The 22373-nt window shown below is 43.2% G+C and overlaps 1 protein-coding gene across 5 annotated transcripts in view; it reads right to left on the reverse strand.

Annotated features, from left to right (window-relative positions):
* Positions 1-2536: 2536 nt before the first annotated feature.
* Positions 2537-22373, reverse strand: part of camsap1b (calmodulin regulated spectrin-associated protein 1b) — a 128431-nt gene continuing 108594 nt past the window's right edge. For all 5 annotated transcript variants that reach the window (XM_038781526.1, XM_038781525.1, XM_038781524.1 and 2 more), the window contains 6 exons: positions 14924-15060; positions 13370-13578; positions 10378-10495; positions 9231-9346; positions 9015-9133; positions 2537-5442 (listed from right to left, as the gene is read on the reverse strand). In XM_038781526.1, the coding sequence (XP_038637454.1) occupies positions 5140-5442; positions 9015-9133; positions 9231-9346; positions 10378-10495; positions 13370-13578; positions 14924-15060 (1002 nt within the window). In that variant the 3' untranslated portion in view covers positions 2537-5139. The remainder of the gene's footprint in view (positions 5443-9014; positions 9134-9230; positions 9347-10377; positions 10496-13369; positions 13579-14923; positions 15061-22373) is intronic.

The following is a 22373-nucleotide window of genomic DNA, read 5'->3' on the forward strand; positions in this document are numbered from 1 at the left end:
GTCAGTGTATCTCTGTATCCAGCGTCTGTCCTGGGAATGAGGGGGTCAGTGCATCGCTGTATCCAACGTCTGTCCTGGGAATGAGGGGGGTCAGTGTATCGCCATATTCAGGGTCTGTCCTGGGAATGAGGGTGGTCAGTGTATCGCTGTATCCAGCGTCTGTCCTAGGAATGAGGGTGGTCAGTGTATCGCTGTATCCAGGGTCTGTCCTAGGAATGAGGGTGGTCAGTGTATCGCTGTATCCAGGGTATGTCCTGGGAATGAGGGGAGCAGTGTATCTCTGTATCCAGCATCTGGCCTGGGAATGAGGGTGGTCAGTGTAACGCTGTATCCAGGGTCTGTCCTGGGAATGAGGGGGGTCAGTGTATCGCCATATTCAGGGTCTGTCCTGGGAATGAGGGTGGTCAGTGTATCGCTGTATCCAGCGTCTGTCCTAGGAATGAGGTGGTCAGTGTATCTCTGTATCCAGGGTCTGTCCTGGGAATGAGTGTCAGTGTATCGCTGTATCCAGGGTCTGTCCTGGGAATGAGGGGGGGTCAGTGTATCGCTGTATCCATGGTCTGTCCTGGGAATGAGGGGGGGGTCAGTGTATCGTTGTATCCATGGTCTGTCCTGGAATGAGGGGGGGTTAGTGTATCGCTGTATCCAGGGTCTGTCCTGGGAATGAGGGGGGGGTCAGTGTATCGCTGTATCCATGGTCTGTCCTGGGAATGAGGGGAGGTCAGTGTATCACTGTATCCAGGGTCTGTCCTGGGAATGAGGGGGGGGGGGGGGGTCAGTGTATCACTGTACCCAGGGTCTGTCCTGGGAATGAGGGGGGGTCAGTGTACCACTGTATCTAGGGTCTGTCCTGGGAATGAGAGGGTCAGTGTATCGTTGTATCCAGGCTGTGTCTGGGAACGAGGGTGTCAGTGTATCGCTGCATCCAGGGTCTGTCCTGGGAATGGGGGGGGGAAGGGCAGTGTATCGCTGTATCCGGGGTCTGTCCTGGGAACGAGGGGGTCAGTGTATAACTGTATCCAGCCCCTGTCCTGGGAACGAGGGGGTCAGTATGTCCATGTACATAGATTCCTGAAAGTTGCCACCCAGATTGATAGGGTTGTTAAGAAGGCGTACGGTGTGTTAGCTTTTATTGGTAAAGGGATTGAGTTTCGGAGCCACGAGGTCATGTTGCAGCTGTACAAAACTCTGGTGCGGCCACATTTGGAGTATTGCGTGCAATTCTAGTCGCCGCATTATAGGAAGGATGTGGAGGCATTGGAAAGGGTGCAGAGGAGATTTACCAGGATGTTGCCTGGTATGGAGGGAAGATCTTTTGAGGAAAGGCTGAGGGACTTGAGGCTGTTTTCGTTAGAGAGAAGAAAGTTAAGAGGTGACTTAATTGAGGCATACAAGATGATCAGAGGATTAGATAGGGTGGACAGTGAGAGCCTTTTTCCTCGGATGGTGATGCCTAGCACAAGGGGACATAGCTTTAAATTGAGGGGAGATAGATATAGGACAGATGTCAGAGGTAGGTTCTTTATTTAGAGAGTAGTAAGGGCATGGAATGCCCTGCCTGCAACAGTAGTGGACTCGCCAACATTAAGGGCATTTAAATGGTCATTGGATAAACATATGGATGATAAGAGAATAGTAATAGATGGGCTTTAGAGTGGTTTCACAGGTCGGCGCAACATCGAGGGCCGAAGGGCCTGTACTGCGCTGTAATGTTCTAGAGTTGTATTCCCTTAACCTGGGCGAGATTAAATCCAGATCCTAGTAGTTGGAATGAACTTAATCAATATATCATCCAATATGTTGTAGTTACCAATGTCTAAATATATCAACACCAATGTTAAAAACAATGCACAATAAATAACGCACATCCCTCAACATCCTCTATATTGAAAAAGTGCTTTTACAGACCAACATATTGCGCTCTGTGGATCACGTCGCCCGCTAAAAGAAAAATCACTACACTCAACTGGAAATAACTCCCATGGATCATCGCATGTGGTGGCACAGTTGTTAGCACTGCTGCTTCACACCGCCAGCACAACCCCCCCCCCCCCCCCCCCCCCCCCCCAGAGTTCAATTACAGCCTTGGATGATTGTGTAGAGTTTGCCCTTCTCCCAGTGTCTGTGTGGGTTTTCTCCGGGTGCTCCGGTTTCCTCCCACAGACCAAAGATGTGAAAGTTAGATGGATACCAGGGGAAAATAAATGTTTCACACCCGTTAAAAGAAAGCAAAATCTATTAAATTTAAATGTGAAATAATAAATAAACTTTAACTGAACTATCTAGTAGTTGCTGACTAGCACTATTCACTCATTTTAATCAAATATAACAAATGAGCCAAGAAATCAGAAATTCTCACTGTCTTGAGAAATTCCCTGCATTTTTAGAGCAAACTTCCGTAGAAGTATTTGTATCTCTAGCACTTTTAATGAACAGAAATACAAAGTACATAATAAAGACATCAGATAGTTTAAATCTTTTAAAGTATTTAGTGTGAATTTAAATTGTGTAGAAATACTTGAGTCTCTCATAAGTGTTGCACAGATATAAATCCTTTTAATACAAGTATCAAACATGCTTATAGCTTATTGTTGGCCTACATTCAAGACAATGGTCTCCATATAGAAAACTAAAATGAAAAGTGAAGTTCTCACATATTTAGTCATCCCTTCAAGACACTGCTTAATCAGGATTAAACATTTCAAGTATTGCTGCACCATATTTATTTATCACAATGCTCAGTCCTCTGTAACACGCACTCACTAAAAGTCATCAGCAAAATCAAATACTTGCTGATTTCCTTACCAACCAGGTTGAACAGATGCACTGTAAAGTCAGTTGAAAAAAGCAATGCATCGCAAACACTGCTCTGAAAGGAAAAAGAGTTCTTTGACACTATTCCATTCATATTTCTGTAATGAAGATACCGAGCAAACCAAAGACAGTTCTTGCAGACAGCTTTATGCCAGCTTTTCCATGGTGCTTTCATCAATTCTGACCGACCATTTTAAGTGTACACAACCCATCTCGCATACTGTAACAGTGCACCAGCAAACCTAACTCGCCTGTGCATAGACACAATTTTGAAAAGGGTCGGGGGGGGGGGGGTTGGTGTAGCGAGAGAGATAGACAGAAAAAGTAAACCATTGAACAGTCATTTTTTCCTCCAAACCAATAAAGAAAATTGAACAGCGGAAATGTAAAATCCTCATTAAGAACCATTTCAGCAAACCACAACCACAAGTTTTTTTTTGTTTGTTAGAGAAATAACCCGCTCCCAGGATGGGGCTGACTCAATTTTCATGTCAGACAGAGTCCCATTTTAGGTGAACCTGCACATCACCCTGACTGCAGCCATTAGTTACAACTGCAAACTCTAGGCTGTCTTTTCTGTATACAGATCAAGCTTGGAGTGTATATTTTGTTCATTTAAAAATAACTGGGTTGTCTACAGACAACAGCATTTAAATACTATGAATATCCATAAAGCCTTTTTTTTTAAAAAAAAGAAAAAAACAAAAATTGTTCCTATCTAAGAAACGTTCACATGTTGGTAGTGCTCCGACCCAATGAACATGCACAAGAGAAATTCAAAAGTCGTGCCCCGTAAGCAGTTTTATATTTATCCTAGTTTAGCTTATGGCTGCTGAACAATGGCACAACGCTGCTGAGTAATGGGGAAATGGATGCAGCTTGAAGGATCATCACCATGGCCACATGTACAAGAGCGATCAAATTATTTTACCACTATACCACTTATTATTAAGATTTCTTTTATTTTAAACAGAACACACACAGCTCTGAACAGGTTATGTTAAAAACTTCAGAACTGGGAATGGGGGGTGAAAAAAAGCTGTGTTTCATGAACTGGCTGCTGAGAGAACGTTCATCTTTCAGAAATTAGCCACGGATGACAATTGAAAGAATAAGCGGTAATGAAATATATTAAATACCATCCCATCCCCCCCCCCGCCAAAAACGATTAAAACAGTGTACACTCTTACAAGAGCATGCTGCTCATACAGTGTTGGGAAATGAGAGGATGGAAGATTTTCAGAATGCATGATGGAATAAAAAGCATGTAAATTTGATTGCGACCTCTCAGTATGCCTCCATACAGCAATACTGTGCTCTGTGTGGTAATACTCTACTTCTACAACAATCTTCCTTACTGGACAATTAACACCCAATCATTACTGCAGAACACAGGCTTTGTCTACAACGATGGCACTTATGAAATGTGCCGAATTCAAGTGTTTAATGAATCCGACTTTCAAAGAGGCAATTCTCCGTATTCATTATCATTGCGCCATCCTGTGTGGCTTTGCTCATATGCGTCTGCATGATTGCTGTGCCACGGGTACTATGGCTATTGATTTTAAAAAATGGTCAGGATGCTGTCTTAAAATATACAGATCACAATCCATCACTGTTCATGGCAGGAGAAAATTAAACAGCATCTGGAATTGCAGGACGTCAGCAGTTGTTGGTTTCTTGGCAGCTGTTGAATTGATCTGATTGTTACACATAGTCCCAGTTAAACCAAAGGCAGATCAGAACTTTCTTAGCCGGTAGAGGAAAATGGCCTTCTGGATTGTTTCAATTTCAGATCGGTACAGTAGTTAGAGAAGTGTTTCAAAACCCATCATCCCAAGTGTGCCTTGAGCCAAATTTAACTGCTGCATTCTTCATGGCGACACCATTCCAGCAGGAATAAAGGGAAAAGAAAGAAAAAGCAGAAAGGGCTTTTCACAACTACTGTCCACAAATACTTTTAAGAATCCACTGGCTAGAAAACTTGCCACATGCAAAGAAAAGACAGTTACAAGCCAGAGTAACCAGCGCAGAAAACTAAGCCAGAATTCTGTCACATACCACCAGATGTTGGCACCCAGAGACCGACAACCCAACAGAAAAATGGCCCAACTATTCACTCGGTTTTCTGTAGGATACATTACATTTCACATTCAAAACAAAGTTTCAATTCTCTCATCTCTAATAGAATCTGGAGGGATTAGTACTCTCCCAAAACTGAATAGCCACCAAATCAAATAGAAAAGTTGTTGATTTCAACACAATCTACTTTGCAGGGGGGAGGGTGTCTGAGAACTTTCAAAATGAACCAGCAAGATGATCCTTTCATTTTCCTGTTGACTGCTTCTTTGGCACTGCAGACCGCTTGATTTGCCACAGGTGATTGTGAATTGTGATAGCGTCCACACTGACCGACATGGTTTTAGTAGGTATTAGGCTAAACAGCTTTCTGTCCGAGCTATACTTGTAAAGCTTGTCGATCATCTTCTTATTAATGTTTTTTGGCCCTGTCCCAGTTAACTTCTGTATCTCCTCAGAGTCTGGGGAATAAGCATAAAGTGCTCGGAATTGGCAGCCCGCGTCACGGAACAAGATGATGTAATGGTTAGCCTCGCATTTCTCAAGTTCCTAGGAAGATAAATCAAAATGAATTTTCTCAAAAAGATTGAAATGGCAAATTTAACATTTTCATTGTACAAAATTATACTTTCACCCCCTTTCTTCCCCTGGTGCTGGGGAAAGCAATTTCTGCCTGAAATGGATGTAAAGTTGGTCACATCTCCTACCCTAAGCAGTAGGAGAGAATCATTTGATATTTCAGGCCTTGAATGGTGTTGAAAAGCTGCAGGTATCCTGGCTGAGAAGGACAGCTATCCCCTTTGAGGTATATAAGAAATAGGAGCAGGGTTAGACCATGTGGCTCATCGAGCCTGCTCCACCATTCAATTCAAACATGGCTAATCTTCAGCTTCAACCCCAGCTTGCTGTCCACTCTCCATAACCTCCGATTCCTTGAGAGTCTATCTCAATAATGAAGCATCTTCATCTCTTTGGGGTAGAGAATTCTAAAGATTCACAAACATTTTGAGCAAAGAAGTTCCTTACTTCAGTCCTAAATGACTGGCCCCTCATCCTAAAACTGTGCCCAGATATTCCAGATTCCCTCACCAGGAGAAACAACCTTTGCGTCTACCCTGTAAGGCCCCTCAAGTATCTTGTACGCTTCAATGAGATTACCTTCTAATTTTTGTGGACTGCAGAGAGTAGGGGCCCAATTTACTCAGCCTCTCATCATAGACAACCCTCTCATCCCAGTGAACCTGTGTTGCTTCGAGTGCAAGTATTCCTTCTTAAATGTGAAGACCAAAACTGCACTGTACCCAAAGTGTGGTCTCACCAGAGGCCTGTACAATTGTAGCAAGACTTCTTTAATCTTGTTATCCAATCCCAATCCCCTTGCAATAAAGGCCAACAGGTCATTTGCTTTCCTTATTGCTTGCTGGACTTGTATGCTAACTTTGTGTTCCTTACACAAATATGCGCTCAAGTCAATCTCAACATCATCATTTATGTGTTTCACACCTTTTCTATTCTTACTACAAAAATAACCTCGCATTCTCCACATCGCACTCCTCCTGCTACCTTCCTGTTCACTCATTTAAACCTGTCTATCACTTTGCAGCCCACCTAGCTTTTGTATGGTCAGCAAACTGAAGATACATTACTTGCTGTCTTTTCATCTAAATCGTTAATATAAAGTGTAAATAACAGGGGCCTCAGAACCGATCCTTGCGGCAAAGGGCCACACCAAAAAATTTGAAGCACTTCGCCTTAGCTGTACAATTAAATTAGAGGGTATGTTGATGGGACCACAATAAGATGATCTCAAGAGTGGTATTAAGAACTGGCCAACAAGCCAGTCTGTCCTTTTTCAATTGTCTGTCCCTTCTCAGTTGATGGCTATCAGTTGAAAAATTACATGCATAATTTACTAGCCAAGGTGAAAAAGTTCCACCTTTGACCCAGCTGAGTACAGCTATGTGAGGAAGTCTCAGATTCTTCTCTGGTCGATTGCAAGCAGCTTCAATTCAAGCCTTTCCCATGGTGGGCGGCATGGTGACACAGTGGTCAGCACTGCTGCCTCACAGCTCCAGGGAGCTGGGTTAATTCTAGCCTCGGGTGGCTGTCTGTGTGGAGATTGCATTTCTCCCACAGTCTGCGTGGGTTTCCTCCGGGTGCTCCGGTTTCCTCCTACAGTCCAAAGATGTGCATGTTAGGTGGATTGGCCACGGTAAATTGCCCTTGGTGTCGAAAACTTTAGGTGGGGTTACTGGGATAGGGTGGAAGCATGGGCTTAAGTAGGTTGCCCTTTCAAAGGGCCGGTGTAGACTCGATGGGCTGAATGGTCTCCTTCTGCACTGTAAATTCTATGATTCTATGACAATGCAATTAGAATTGCACCTCCATGACACAGCACATTGGAGATTCAAAGCTCAACTTAATAACCAAAAACAACATAAAGTACTAAGAAAATATTATCACTATGCCTCTCGTCCTCTTGCAGATATGGACGAGGTTATGTTCTTGGTTAAATGTTGGGAAGTATATATTCAGAGGAAAGGTATTGATGCGTTTGACCGGTGTGAATTTTATTCCTCAAGTTAATTTCAAATGCACCCAAGTGACGTGTCCAGTGATGCAAACACACCATCACTTAAAAACAGTCAACAGCATTTTAAAAACAGGGATTTAAAACACTTGAAATGACGAAAATTCGGAACACTGCATTGGCAACACCACTTGAACACTTGGGTGCTTCATTTCAGAAAAGGCATGAAAAAGATAATCCCGAATATGCTTAACCTGAATGATCCCAGGAAATGCTGAAGAGACTCGAGATATTGAGGCTCCATCCAATGAAGATGAAGAGCCTAAAAGTAGATTTAATAAGTCTTTGGTTGAGAAACCTTTGGTTCAAATTCTTAGGGGTGCACATCACCAAAAATCTATCCTGGTCCACTCATGTCGACACTATCACCAAGAAAGCACAACAGCGCCTTTACTTCCTCAGGAAACTAAGGAAATTCGGCATGTCCACATTAACCCTTACCAACTTTTACAGATGCACTATAAAGAGCATCCTATCGGGCTGCATCACAGCCTGGTATGGCAACTGCTCGGCCCAGGACCGCAAGGAACTTCAGAGAGTCGTGAATACCGCCCAGTCCATCACACGAACCTGCCTCCCATCCATTGATTCCATCTACACCTCCCGCTGCCGGGGGAAAGCAGGCAGCATAATCAAGGATCCCTCCCACCCGGCTTACTCACTTTTCCAACTTCTTCCATCGGGCAGGAGATTCAGAAGTCTGAGAACACGGACGAACAGACTCAAAAACAGCTTCTTCCCCACTGTCACCAGACTCCTAAATGACCCTCTTATGGACTGACCTCATTAACACTACACCCGTGTCTGCTTCATCCGATGCCAATGCTTATGTAGTACATTGTATATATTGTGTTGCCCTATTATGTATTCTCATGTATTTTCTTGAATTCTGTTTAATTCCCTTTTCTTCCCATGTACTGAATGATCTGTTGAGCTGCTTGCAGAAAAATACTTTTCACTGTATCTCGGTACACGTGACAATAAACAAATCCAATCCAATCTTTAGATAGACAATTTACATTGATTAGAGTGTGTGCTGGAGTTCATTTTGGATTGTTTTGGCAAAGGGCCAGCTGAGACACAAGGCCCAAAGGGGCTCCTTCTCTGCTGAAGCATCTATGGTCCTTCCCTACACTTCAACATAAAATGAATTTATTTAAATGATGGCTGTGAATTTTATTCCTCAAGTTAATTTCAAATGCACCCAAGTAAGTTACAGCCAATTGTTTAAAAAAAAGTTCTTTCCTCATTGAGCATGGATAAGTGACCACTTTCTGTTCCACAGAATTCTTTATTAGAATGGAATTTTTTCAAAATCAAAACCTCACACCTTATTAGTTTTCATGGGCTGCTCTTAATATATTTTAGAAATACAGAACAACTGTATAACCTGGATTGGAAACCAAGTTAAAAATCACAAATTATTTCAGTGAGCGAAGAAATGGTTTGCATATGCAGCTGCTGTTCATTGAACAAGTGTTTATCAGACTGCCACTTGAACAGTGTTCTTGTCATATTTTCTGTTACTAACCTCAAGTATTGAGTTTTTCTGTGCCTCATTTACTTTTCCTGCAAGGCAACAGTGCGAGATAGCGTTATGTAGGATTGGTTTGTTGGACTTTGAGCTCGGTTCCTTGAATAGCTTTGGACCTGCAATACAAGTCATGATGTTGATTATAACCAACTCAAAAGCTTTAACCCTCAAAAAGATTTAAAGAAAACAACATCCTACAGCTTGTGACTCTACCCGTGTACTCAGCTACTGATGCAATCGATGAGGCTGTGGACGCATTCTCCCAGTCTCGTTCTGTGTTCCGACTCGGATTTCTGCTCAACACCGAGAATGTCTCCATGGAGTCTGTCCTGTACATTGAGCAAAAGGACAAGTTTAATGACGAACACCAGCAATCAATGCTCCCAGGTTAATTCCCAGAGGCGGCGATGAGACAAGGGGGACAAACATGCATTACTCAAAAACTGTGTTCTGCTTAATTACAGTATAGAGCTAGTAAAATGTCAAGAGGCATTTCCTGCTTCCTACAAAACACCCTGACTCATTATCAGGATAAGACATAATTTCATTTTAAATCTTGCTGAAAAATTATCAAGTAATTTGCTCATTTTAATTCCTGAATATTTTATCTGAAGCACTGAAACCAACACAATATTTGATCTATTTCTCAGATCCGCTAATTTTGACTCTCCTCTTCCAACACTGGTAAATATTCACATTTCACTAGCTGACAACCAAGTTAAGTAAGTTTTCATCCAATGGTGAATGTTTAAATGTTTCTTTTTTTCACCCCAAAATATTTTGTAATATGAAGACAGCAACTGCACAAATCATTTGGGAAGCAGTGGAGAAAGTGCAGAGAAGATTTGCTAAAGAGGCCATCAGAATCAAAAGGATTAAACCATCAGGAAAGATCAAGCAGGCTGAGCCCAGGTAAAGACTGAAGTGACCTGACACAGGTTTGATAGAATGAATGTGCAGAAACTGCTGCCACCAGGTGAGGAGAACAAATGGACATTAAAATAAGATAGTCATTAAAAGATCAGACAAGGAACTTAGAAATGATTTCCTTTCTAAAGACAAGAATTAGAATATGGCAGGGGTGTCTGGAGCAGTTAAGGAGTAGTTTGACACATATATGACAGAGAATGAAATAGAGGGATACAGGACAGGGTGGAAAGCAGAGGCTCATCTAAAGCAGAAACAGCAGCACAGATCATTTAGCCTGTAGATTCTACACAGCTATAAAATGCATTGTAAAATCATGATCTGAATAGGAAGGTAAATATATTCTCCGCTGAAGGATTATAACCATTTTTCTTTGGGAATGTAACTGATTTCAATCTACCTCCATTTCAGGGACAACTGGGTTTATGCTTACCTTTGCGAATAACCACCGCTACCACTCCCACCACCGGAGTTCACACTTTCTGCTTCGGTAGTAGCAGCTGACGCCAGGGAGAGACTAGAACCAGATTGAGCACTACTCAGATTATCAGCTAGAAGAAATAAAACAAAAACGAGAGACTTCAGGAAACAATTTCCTCTTCCAAATTCTATTGTTTAAGAAAAGTAGATTTCTTTATTTTAATCCAGGAAGTTGGAAGCTAACGGTACAGCAGAACTGGGCTGGGGCCACACTTTCCAGAAAAGGAGATCATGGAAATCCTAATTTGCCTCAACAAAAATTTCAGTACTATACTCATTTATCTCAACTGCTGAAATAAAATTATGTTCCATTAGAATGGAAAATTCTCCCTAACTTGAGTTTTTCTATTTTTAAAAATGAAGTGTAAAATAGATAAGAGTTGCCTTTCACTCAATTCAAGACCATTCCTTAATAGAATGGATGAACACACATATTTCAAGTCATTTCCCATGGCATTTAAAATGGCTGTTTAAGGTGTATAAATTTTCCACACTCCAAATTCCACTCCTTCTAACGAAACTTCATTCAGTGCTCTCCTATAATTATGCGACAGATATCAAATTTGCTGCGGCAGCTGTTTTTTTGCGCACCGGAAAATCAGATTTAGACATTATAAAATTCAAAAAGGAAAAAAATGAATTCCTGGGACTAAATTTATGTTGTTCTCCTTGCGAATAAACTATTATACTGGACATAATAGGTAGAACACTTGATCCATTTTAGCTAATGCATCTATGGAAAAATAAAACGGTAGGGACCACCGGTCCCATCAACTGAAATTTGAGTGAACGCAAGGATTGCTTTCACCCACTAATCCGTCTCGAGTATCATTCCAGGTCATTGGTACAGTGCTTCCACCTCCAATTTCGAAGATGAAGAAATAGTTTCCTTTGATAGACAATTGTGATGGGCTGCATTCACCCTGCAATCATCAGCTGGGGAAGCAGGTTCTAAACATCCACTGTTGAAACTCGGGGTGACAGGTAGGTAACCTCTTCCCGAGTTGCAGGCTGCTATCTGGTGTCAAAGTAGAGAACTTAACAAATGTGATGATGGCATAGTGGTAACATCACCGGGTTAGGAATCCAGAGGCCCAGGCTAATGCTCGCAATGGGGACTCAAACTCTGAAATTTTTTTAAAATGTATTTTATTACCAACATGTATCAAAACAGGTTACAACACATAAATACCCCGGGAAACATATGCTACAGATGCTGTCAGACCTGCTGAGATTTTCCAGCATTTTCTCTTTGGAATCAACTATACAGTCAGTACAATTTTTCCCCCCTTTTTCACCCCCTCCCTGCCATGAACAGCTCCTCAAACACGGTCTCAAACGTCCCCCACCTGTTCTCAAAACCCCTCTACAGAGCCCCTTAACTCATATTTTATCTTCTCCAACCGCAGGAAGTCATAAAGGTCACCCAACCAAGCTGTTACCCCCAGCGGCGATGCCAACCGCCACTCCAGTAAAATTCGCCACCATGCAATCAGAGAGGCGAAGGCCACGACATCGGCATTCCTCCTCGCCATGAGCTCCGACTTGTCTGAAACCCCAAACATCGCCACCAAAGGATCCGGGTCCACCTCCTCCTCCACTATCCTGGTTAAGACCGCGAACACCCCTGCCCAGAACCTTCCCAATTTTTTTTTTCATTTTTAAAATAAATTTAGAGTACCCAATTCACTTTTTCCAATTAAGGGGCAATCTAACGTGGCAAATCCACCTAGCGTGCAGATCTTTGGGTTGTGGGGGCGAAACCCACGCAAACACGGGAAGAATGTGCAAACTCCACACGGACAGTGACCCAGAGCCGCGATCGAACCTGGGACGTTGGCACCTTGAGGCAGCAGGGCTAACCCACTGCACCACCATGCTGCCCTTATCTTCCCAATTTTTCACAACCCCAAAACATGTGCGTGTGATTCGCTGGCCCCTGCCTATACCTCTCACACTCATCTGCTATCCCTGAAAGAACCCATTCATTCTCGCCAGCGTCATATGCAACAAATCCTGGAATTTAAATACAATGAGGAAGTCTGGAAAAGAAAACTTGTCTTAGTAACGGCGACCATGACAACTATCATCGATTGTGGTTAAAAATCCATCTAGCAGGGCGGCACGGTGGCGCAGTGATTAGCACAGCTGCCTCACGGCGCCGAATGACCTGGGATCGATCCCGGCCTGGGTCACTGTCCGTGTGGAGTTTGCACATTCTCTCTATGTCTATGTGGGTCTCACCCCCACAACCCAAAGATGTGCAGAGTAGGTGGACTGGCCACACCAAAATTGTCCTTTCATTGGAAAAATTACACTGATGCTCTTTGGGGAAGAAAATTTGCCATTCTACCTGGTCTGATCTACAAGTGACACCAGACTCACAGCAATGTGATTGATTCTGAACTACCCTCTTCAATGGCCTTGCAAGTTACTCAAGTCAAGGGCAATTAAGGATGGGCAACAAGTGTTAGCTTTGCCAGCGATGACCACGACCCACAAAAGTATAAAGAAAAAAATTAATTCAATGTCTTCAAAGAGGCATATTAAAAAAAGGTGCGAGTGGGCAGATTTCAGCCATTATTTTTTAAATTCATACTTTAAGAAAAATGGATGCACATAACTTCAACCCAATATTAAAAGCATTGTACTTTAGCATTAATGCAAGTGCAAGCAGTCCAACTGACACTTTAAAAGTCAGCTTTGCAATTGATGATTATATTGGACGTGTGTGAACTCAAAATGCACTGAGAATGTTGCCTGGCTAGAAGCCTCTCAATACTCAAATGGTGCAAATGGAGTCAAAACAAGAACAGACAGCAGGGCTACACCGCTATTTTTACATCACTGTCCAACTAAACCATTGATGCAAAAGTATATGATAATTGCATCCCCTTAAATTACAAGACCGGCAGCACTCAATTTGCTCCTTCATTTTGACTTACGGGTAGAAGGATATTGAGATGGTGGTTCACTACAGGATTCTTCCCGATGCACTGATTTTGGGCGTTGCTTCTTAACTTTAGGTTTGGGTTTACCAAGTCCTTGTTCCTCCAGTATTTGCTGCTGCTTACGCCTTAGATATTCCTGTTTGATCAACTCTCTTCTCGCCTTCTCCTCCTCTTTACGAATCCGGTCTTCTTCAGCTTTGCGTCTTTATAAAAGAAAAGACCACAGGTTCTGAACAGGAGCACTTTGTGGATAGTTTGTGTCAAATTTAAATATTAGTCAGTATTAATTCAGATCCAGATGGCAAGGATAACTATGGGCTAAGCTATGAAAACAGCCTGACTAATTGAAGGCATAAGTAAGTGTAAGGGAACTTGGAATTATATAGCACTGCATATTGCAACCAAGACTTTAATTCAAACAAATACTAACAAAATCAGGCTCAAATAAAGGTAATAAAGAGATAATGTTCAATGCAAAAAGTGAAGTGCAAACAAACAATTTGTCGTAGAACTTCTGTGCTATATTGCCTGATTAGCTATATCCATCAGTGATGACTTGCTTTAATAAAAACTCCTAGATGTGGCAATAGGCGCCGGAATGTGGCGACTAGGGGCTTTTCACAGTAACTTCATACTTGTGACAATAAAAGAGAAATAGGTTGTGAGCAACACTCGCAATTCATACCATTCTATTCAGGGAGTTCTATGTATCTTTGCTCCTATGCTCTTCCCAGCACACATACTCTTAAAGCAGAAACACATGGATAACTAAATTTAAAATTTTACAACAGCGGACCAGTAGAAGAAACTAGGCCAAATTTCACTTGTACTTCAACTATCAATATGTTTCTAATTCCTTAAATGCTCATGTAATTTTATCCCCTCGCAACATTCTATACTCTTGCCTCCTGCTTCCGGACTGGGGTCCGGGGAAGATGAAGGAGACAGTCAGGAGCAGGATGGGAAGTTATCGCAGATATTGACACACGCAGATATTGACACAACCCCTGGAGAGTAGCATTGACATCGGAAAGTCGTCTGATATTAAGGATATTGCATATTTTAGAAGGAAGCTAAACAGAAATGGGTTGGGGAAATGTTAAATCAAAATTCTGAACAACGTACAGAAAACAAAATTATACATGGGAGCAGAACAATCAACTAATTTGAAACAGTACTATTAAACTGATGTTGACTGGGGATTTTCATCAAAGACACTTTGCAGACAAGAGTCAAACAAATGTTCAAATTTTTTTTTACTGCAAGCAAGCAGTAAACTTATTCGAAAATGCTCCCAAATATAGGAATATAGCTAAAGGTTTAATTCATCTGCATCCTTTTATGTTTAATTGTTTCTAATGTTCCATTTCAACTTATGTCACATTTTCTTCATCACCTGTCTTACCTTGCAGCTTCACTGCAATAGAGTTCAGTAATCAGTAGGTTTAAATGACTTTTGCTTCTAGTCCATAGCACAGAACTACTGGGCCATATCTGACACTACACATGTTATCTCCAGTTCTATTTAAAAACTCACTGATCCCTCACCTTGCTTCATCGCGCTTCTGCTCTATTTCAGCATCCAGCTGCTGTCTTCGTATGCGAGCTTCCTCTGCTTTGCGCTGCTGTTTAAGGAGGAACGCAGCACGTTTCTTTGCCAATTCATCTTCTGCTTTCTGGTCATCCTGTACGGAGCAACAAATGAGCAAAAGGTTGAGGACAACATACACCCGTTTTAGCATAGCTTTAAAATGACATGTTCAGTTACATAAATTGATCCTTCATTCAATATCTGATTTCTTTTCCTATGGTCTATTGAAAGATATCTCATGGATGTTATGCAATGACAGAAAGATTTATTAGGTACTTGCAATCTATTATTCTACTCCTGAGGTGAGATTACCATTTTAAAGCCACAAAAGTTAATCGCTATAAATTAACCTCCTGTAATATACAGTTTAGTTGGGAATTGTTGAGCGAAATGTTCATTATAGAAGGTGCGTGTAAATTCGCAGCTGCAGGTTTGGTAAAAGGCATGCAATGGCTCACTTCATCATAGAATATCATCATAGAATTTACAGTGCCGAGGAGGCCATTCGGCCAATCGAGTCTGCACCGGCCCTTGGAAAGAGCACCCCATTTAAGCCCACTTCTCCACCCGATCCCCGTAACCCAACCTTTTGGGACACTAAGTGTAATTTAGCATTGCCAATCCACCTAACCTGCACATCTTTTGTGTTTTTTCCCCAAAATATCTTTGGCTCTTTGAGCAAAGGATTCAAAAACTTTTCTTGAATATTAAACATTCAAACAGAAATGTTTAGGGCTATCAGTAAATATTGTATTGTCCCATTTTTGACATGCTGCACAGTGTGCTGTACATTCATTTGTATATTAAAAAGAGATGCAGTTTCACAATTTTCACCACTTGGTGGCATTTATGCAAGAACAGAACAGCGTGAGACACCTGCACAATGTCACTGGAGATCTGAAATCAGGCAATCTAACAGCACAAAGTCAAATTAAACAGCATTTTAAAAAAATCTTCATGTTTTATCTTGAGACATGAAAGTTTGCTTCCAGCTGTTTAGTCCTCCAACTTCTAACAAATAAATGTGATCTACCCAGCACATGTTGAACTTCCAAACCGTTTTAAGTGCCACTTAATAGAAGTGTAAGGGTCTTTTTTGGTTGGCTGTTATTTACATCAGGCCCAAAATATTAGCACGTTACACGCTGGTTAATTGTCCAGTTCATCAAAAAATATCCTTCTAATATGAAAACCATACAGGCTGAATTTTTGGCTGTTTTAGCACTAACCATTGAACAGTGCAACACAGAAGGTGGCCCTTCAGCCCATCAAATCTGCACTAGCTCTTTTGAACAGCAATCCAGCGAGTCCCATGTCCCAGCTCCTTCCCATATTTTCTCTCCCAAATTCCTGCAATTTTGTTCCTTCAAGTATTTATTCAATTACCTTTTGAAAGCTACTGGTGAATCTGTTTTGACCATCCCGACTGGGCAATGCATGCCAAATCCTAATCACTTACTGCATTAAAAAAATATTTTCTTAATGGCACCTTTGACACTTTTGCCAATAACCTTAAATCTGTACCTTCTGGTTACCGATCGTTTGGCCACTGGAAACAGTTTCTCCTTATTCACTCTGTCTTAACCTTCATGGTTTAAGCAGATCTCGTAAATTTCCTCTTAACCTCTTTTCAAAGAACTGCACTTTCTCCAGCCTACCCAGACATCTGCAGCCAATGTTCCTGGAACCAGTCTCACAAAAGACTTCTGCAATCTCTCGAAGGTTTTCACATTTTTCCTAAAGTGTGGTGTTCAGAAAAGGACACAATACTCTAGTTGGGGCCAAATTGTTGTCCAAATAGATTTGGCGGAAGTATTTGACTTTTGTACTTTATGGCCAGGATTTTCCCCATGGGCTTCAGTGCCAGCTTTCAAAAGCCCAAATTGTGGAGAACAGTCACATCCCTGAACTGGACAATTAGTCATCAGGAGGGCGGCTCATCATCCAATTAAGAACGACGGGTGGTCTGACTCTCAAAGCTGGAGGACAAATAGAAGGGCTCTCCAGCACTGAAAAAACATACCTTTCAAAGTAAGTGAGAAGCAGGATGCCCCACACTGGAAAAGCCGAGCGGCCTGGCTACCATTGTGAAGGGCAGGGTGGTTCTCCCTTCTACAGGGCAACCTGCAGCAGCTGAAATCTGGCAGGTGTTCTAAGCCCACATGGAGCTCTGGCCACCAGGTATGGCATGCCTGACATATTCAAGGGCTTTGCGGCTGGCTAGAAAATTCCAGTCAGTCTCCAACAATAACTCTCAATAGATCTTTAGATTGATGAATCAGCTATCCATCATTTGTCGACAGGTAACCCTGCTGTACCCACCCCCCCATCACCGCACCTCTGGGAAAATGGTCCATGATGCGATGGAACTGGTTAGTGATATGAAATACTATGTCCACTTCGCTCCATACCCTCCCCCACTGGGACCTAGAATTTCCGGTCCATTTCTCTAATTATAAAACATTGATCCTCTTGTTAACTATTTTGTAAACCTGCCTAGCCAGTCTCCGGGAGCAGGAGAGAGAGAGCGAGAGAGAGAGCTGGGGAGCAGCTTGGGAACAGGTAAGTGATATAAAAACTTACCCCCAGGTTCCAGCGGCCTTCATTTCCGGGAGCGGGAGAGAGAGAGAGAGGGAGAGAGAGAGAGCCGGGGAGCAGGTAAGTGATATAAAAATCTACCCCCAGGTTCCAGCGGCCTGCATTTCCGGGAGCGGGAGAGAGGGAGAGAGAGAGAGAGCGAGCCGGGGAGCAGCTTGGGAACAGGTAAGTGATAGATATTCTGCTATTCAGAGTGTTCCAGCTGGGGAGGGGATAAAACTGAAAGGTGACGCTAAAGGAAAGCTGTGACCTGATTGGCAGGTAGGGAATTTGCACTAAATTTAAAAATCAAACATTGTTAAACTAATTAAACATAATTAATTACTTAATCATAATTTAGAGGGGTATCTAAGCCAGAGTACTGTATTTAGCATTTACATTTATAGTAGAAATCTAGTGCTAGGAAACAGTAACTTTAAAAAAAAATTCAATAAGTGTTTATTTTTAATTTAATTTATTAATTAGTTAACGCAATGTCAATCAGAGGGTGAAGTGCTCTGACTGTGAGATGTGGCAGGTTGGAAGGCTTCCAGCGTCCCAAATGGCTACATCTGCAGAAAGTGCACCCAACTGCAGCTCCTCACAGACCGCATGGATCGGTTGGAGCAGCAGTTGGATGCACTTCGGAGCATGCAGGGGTGGAAAGCGTCATAGATTGCAGTTATAGAGATGTGGGCACGCCCAAAGTGCAGGCAGACAGATGGGTGACCACCAGAAGGGCATGCAGTTAATGCAGGAATCCCCTGTGGTTGTCCCCCTCTTAAACAGGTATACTGCTTTGGATACTGTTGGGGGGAATAGCCTATCAGGGGAAAACAGTAGCAGCCAGAGCAGTGGCTCTGATGTTCAGCAGTGAGGGCCAAACCACAGAAGAGCAATAGTCATAGGGGACTCTATAGTCAGGGGCACAGATAGGCACTTCTGTGGATGTGAAGGAGACTCCAGGATGGTATGTTGCCTCCCTGGTGCCAGGATCCAGGATGTCTCAGAACATAGAATTTACAGTGCAGAAGGCCATTTGGCCCATCGAGTCTGCACAGGCTCTTGGAAAGAGCACCCTACCCAACCGCACACCTCACCCTATCCCCATAACCCAGCAACCCCACCCAACTCTAAGGGCAATTTTGGACACTAGGGGCAATTTAGCATGGCCAATCCACCTAACCTGCACATCTTTGGACTGTGGGAGGAAACTGGAGCACCCTGAGGAAACCCACGCACACACGGGGAGAACGTGCAGATTCCACACAGAGACCCAAGCCGGGAATCGAACCTGGGACTCTGGAGCTGTGAAGCAATTGTGCTAATCACTATGCTACCATGCTGCCCTGCTACAGGTAGCGGGCATCCTGAAGGGAGAGGGTAAACAGGCAGAGGTCATGGTACATATTGGTACTAACGACATATGCAGGACGGGAGATGAGGTCCTGCAGCAGGAGTTCAGGGAGCTAGGCAGAAAGTTAAAAGACAGGACCTCTAGGGTTGTAATCTCGGCATTACTCCCTGTGTCACGTGCCAGTGAGGCTAGAAATAGGAAGATAGAGCAGCTAAACACATGGCTAAACAGCTGGTGTAGGAGGGAGGGTTTCAGTTATCTGGAACACTGGGAGCTCTTCCGGGGCAGGTGCAACCTGTATAAGAAGGACGGGTTGCATCCAAACTGGAGAGGCATAAATATCCTGGCCGCAAGGTTTGCCAGTGTCACACGGGAGGGTTTAAACTAGTATGTCAGGGGGGTGGGTACTGGAGCAATAGGTTAGAAGGTGAAATCATTGAGGGAGAACTAGGGAATAGGGCCACTCTGGCTCTGAGGAAGAGCAGACAGGCAGATGCTGCTGAAAACAGTGGGACTGGTGGCTTGAAGTGCATATGTTTTAATGCAAGAAGTATAACAGGTAAGGCAGATGAACTTAGAACTTAGATTAGTACTTGGAACTATGATGTTGTTGCCATTACAGAGACCTGGTTGAGGGAAGGACAGGATGGGCAGCTAACGTTCCAGGATTTAGATGTTTCAGGCGGGATATAAAAGGGGTGGAGGAGTTGCACTACTGGTTAGGGAGAATATCACAGCTGTAATGCGGAGGACATCTCGGAGGGCAGAGAGGCTATATGGGTAGAGATCAGGAATAAGAAGGGTGCAGTCACAATGTTGGGGGGTTTACTACAGGCCTCCCAACAACCAGTGGGAGATAGAGGAACTGATAGGTAGACAGATTTGGAACGGGCAGAGTTTGTAAGGAGCATCCAGGAGGGCTTCTTAAAACAATATATAGATAGTCCAACGAGGGAAGGGGCTGTATTGAAGCTAGTATTGGGGAATGAGCCTGGCCAGGTGGTAGAAGTTTCAGTAAGGGATAATTTCGGGAACAGTGACCACAATTCAGTAAGCTTTAAAACGCTAGTGGACAAGGATAAGAGTGGTCCCTAGGATGAATGTGTAAATTGGGGGAAGGCTAATTATAACAATATTAGGCGGGAACTGAAGAACATAGATTGGGGCGGATGTTTGAGGGTAAATTAAAATCTGACATGTGGGAGGCTTTCAAATGTCAGTTAATAGGAATTCAGAACCAGCATGTTCCTGTGAGGAAGAAGGATAAATATAGCAACTTCCAGGAACCTTGGATAACAAGAGATATTGTAGGCCTCGTCAAAAAGAAAAAGGAGGCATTTGTCAAGGATAGAAGGCTGGGAACAGACAAAGCCTGCGTGGAATATGAGGAAAGTAGGAAGGAACTTAAGGAAGGAGTCAGAAGGGCTAAAAGGGGTCACGAAAAGTCATTGGCAAATAGGGTTAGGGAAAATCTCAAGGTGTTTTACACGTACATAAAAAGCAAGAGGGTAGCCAGGGAAAGGGTTGGCCCACTGAAGGTTAGGGGAGGGAATCTATGTGTGGAGCAAGAGGAAATGGGCGAGGTACTAAATGAATACGTTGCATCTGTAGTCACCAAAGAGAAGGAATTGGTGGATGTTGAGTCTGGAGAAGGGTGTGTAGATAGCATGGGTCACATTGAGATCCAAAAAGACGAGGTGTTGGACGTCTTGAAAAATATTGCGGTGGATAAGTCCCAAGGGCCTATAGGATCTATCCAGAATACTGAAGGAGGCAAGAGAGGAAATTGCTGAGGCCTTGACAGAGATCTTTGGATCCTCACTGTCTTCAGGTGATGTCCCAGAGGACTGGAGAATAACCAATGTTGTTCCTTTCTTTAAGAAGGGTAACAAGGATAATCCAGGAAACTACAGGCCGGAGCCTTACGTCAGTGGTAGGGAAATTACTGGAGAGAATTCTTCGAGAAAGGATCGACTCCCATTTGGAAGCAAGTGGACGTATTAGTGAGAGGCAGTAGGGTTTTGTGAAGGGGAGGTCATGTTTCACAAATTTGGGAAAATGTTTCGAGGAGGTCACAAAGATGATGCAGGTAGGGCAGTGGATATTGTGTATATGGACTTCAAAAAGGCCTTTGACAAGGTCCCTCATGGCAGACTGGTACAAAAGGTGAAGTCACACGGGATCAGAAGTGAGCTAGCCAGATTGATACAGAACTGGCTAGGTCATAGAAGGCAGAGAGTAGCAATGGAAGGGTGCTTTTCAGATTGGAGGGCTGTGACTAGTGGTGTTCTGCAGGGATCAGTGCTGGGACCGTTGTTGCTCGTAGTATATACAAATGATTTGGAGGAAAATGTAACTGGTCTGATTAATAAGTTTGCGGACGACACAAAGGTTGGTGGAATTGCGGACAGCGATGAGGACTGTCAGAGGATACAGTAGGATTTAGATCGTTTGGAAACTTGGGCGGAGGTGGCAGATGGAGTTTAATCCGGACAAATGTGAGGTAATGCATTTTGGAAGGTCTAATACAGGTCAGGAATATAGAGTGAATGGTAGAACCCTCAAGAGTATGGACAGTCAGAGAGATTTACGTGTACAGGTCCACAGGTGCAGAAGGTAGTCAAGAATGCATACAGCATGCTTGCTTTCATTGGCCGGGGAATTGAGTATAAAAAATGGGGAGTCATGTTGCAGCTGTACAGAACCTTAGTTACGCCACACTTTTTGTTCTCTCTGGGCACTGCCATTAGCACTCTTCCCCCTTGGTTTCTGTGGCCATTAGCACCCGGTTTCCCTGGGTTTCTGTGGAGATGACTCATCTTTCATTCTCACTCCACAGTATAAATATTTCCCACTTTCTCTGTCTTTTAGCTTTGACAAAGAGTCATCGGACTCGAAACGTTAGCTCTTTTCTCTCCCTACAGATACTGCCAGACCTGCTGAAATTTTCCAACATTTTCTCTTTCGTCTTGGAGTAAAAAGTGTTCAATTCTGGTCGTCACACTACCAGAAGGATGTGGAGGCTTTGGAGAGGGTGCAGAAGAGATTTACCAGGATGTTGCCTGGTATGGAGGGCATTAGCTATGAGGAGAGGTTGAATAAACTCGGTTTGTTCTCACTGGCATGACAGAGGTTGAGGGGCGACCTGATGGAGGTCTACATAGACAGAGTAGATAGTCAGAGGCTTTTTCCCAGGGTAGAGGGGTCAATTATTAGGGGGCATAGGTTTAAGGTGCGATGGGCAAGGTTTAGAGGAGATGTGTGAGGAAAGTTTTTTTATTTACACAGAGGGTAACTCGCAGCCGGAGGAGGTGGTGGAAGCAGGGACTATAGTGACGCTTAAAGCGCATCTTGACAAATACATGAATAGGATAGGAATAGAGGGATACGGACCCCGGAAGTGTAGAAGTAATTAGTTTAGATGGGCAGCATGGTCGGCACAGGCTTGGAGGGCCGAAGGGCCTGCCTGTGCT

The sequence above is a fragment of the Scyliorhinus canicula genome, chromosome 21 (genome assembly GCF_902713615.1).
Source record: "Scyliorhinus canicula chromosome 21, sScyCan1.1, whole genome shotgun sequence".
NCBI classification, from domain to species: Eukaryota; Metazoa; Chordata; class Chondrichthyes; order Carcharhiniformes; family Scyliorhinidae; genus Scyliorhinus; species Scyliorhinus canicula.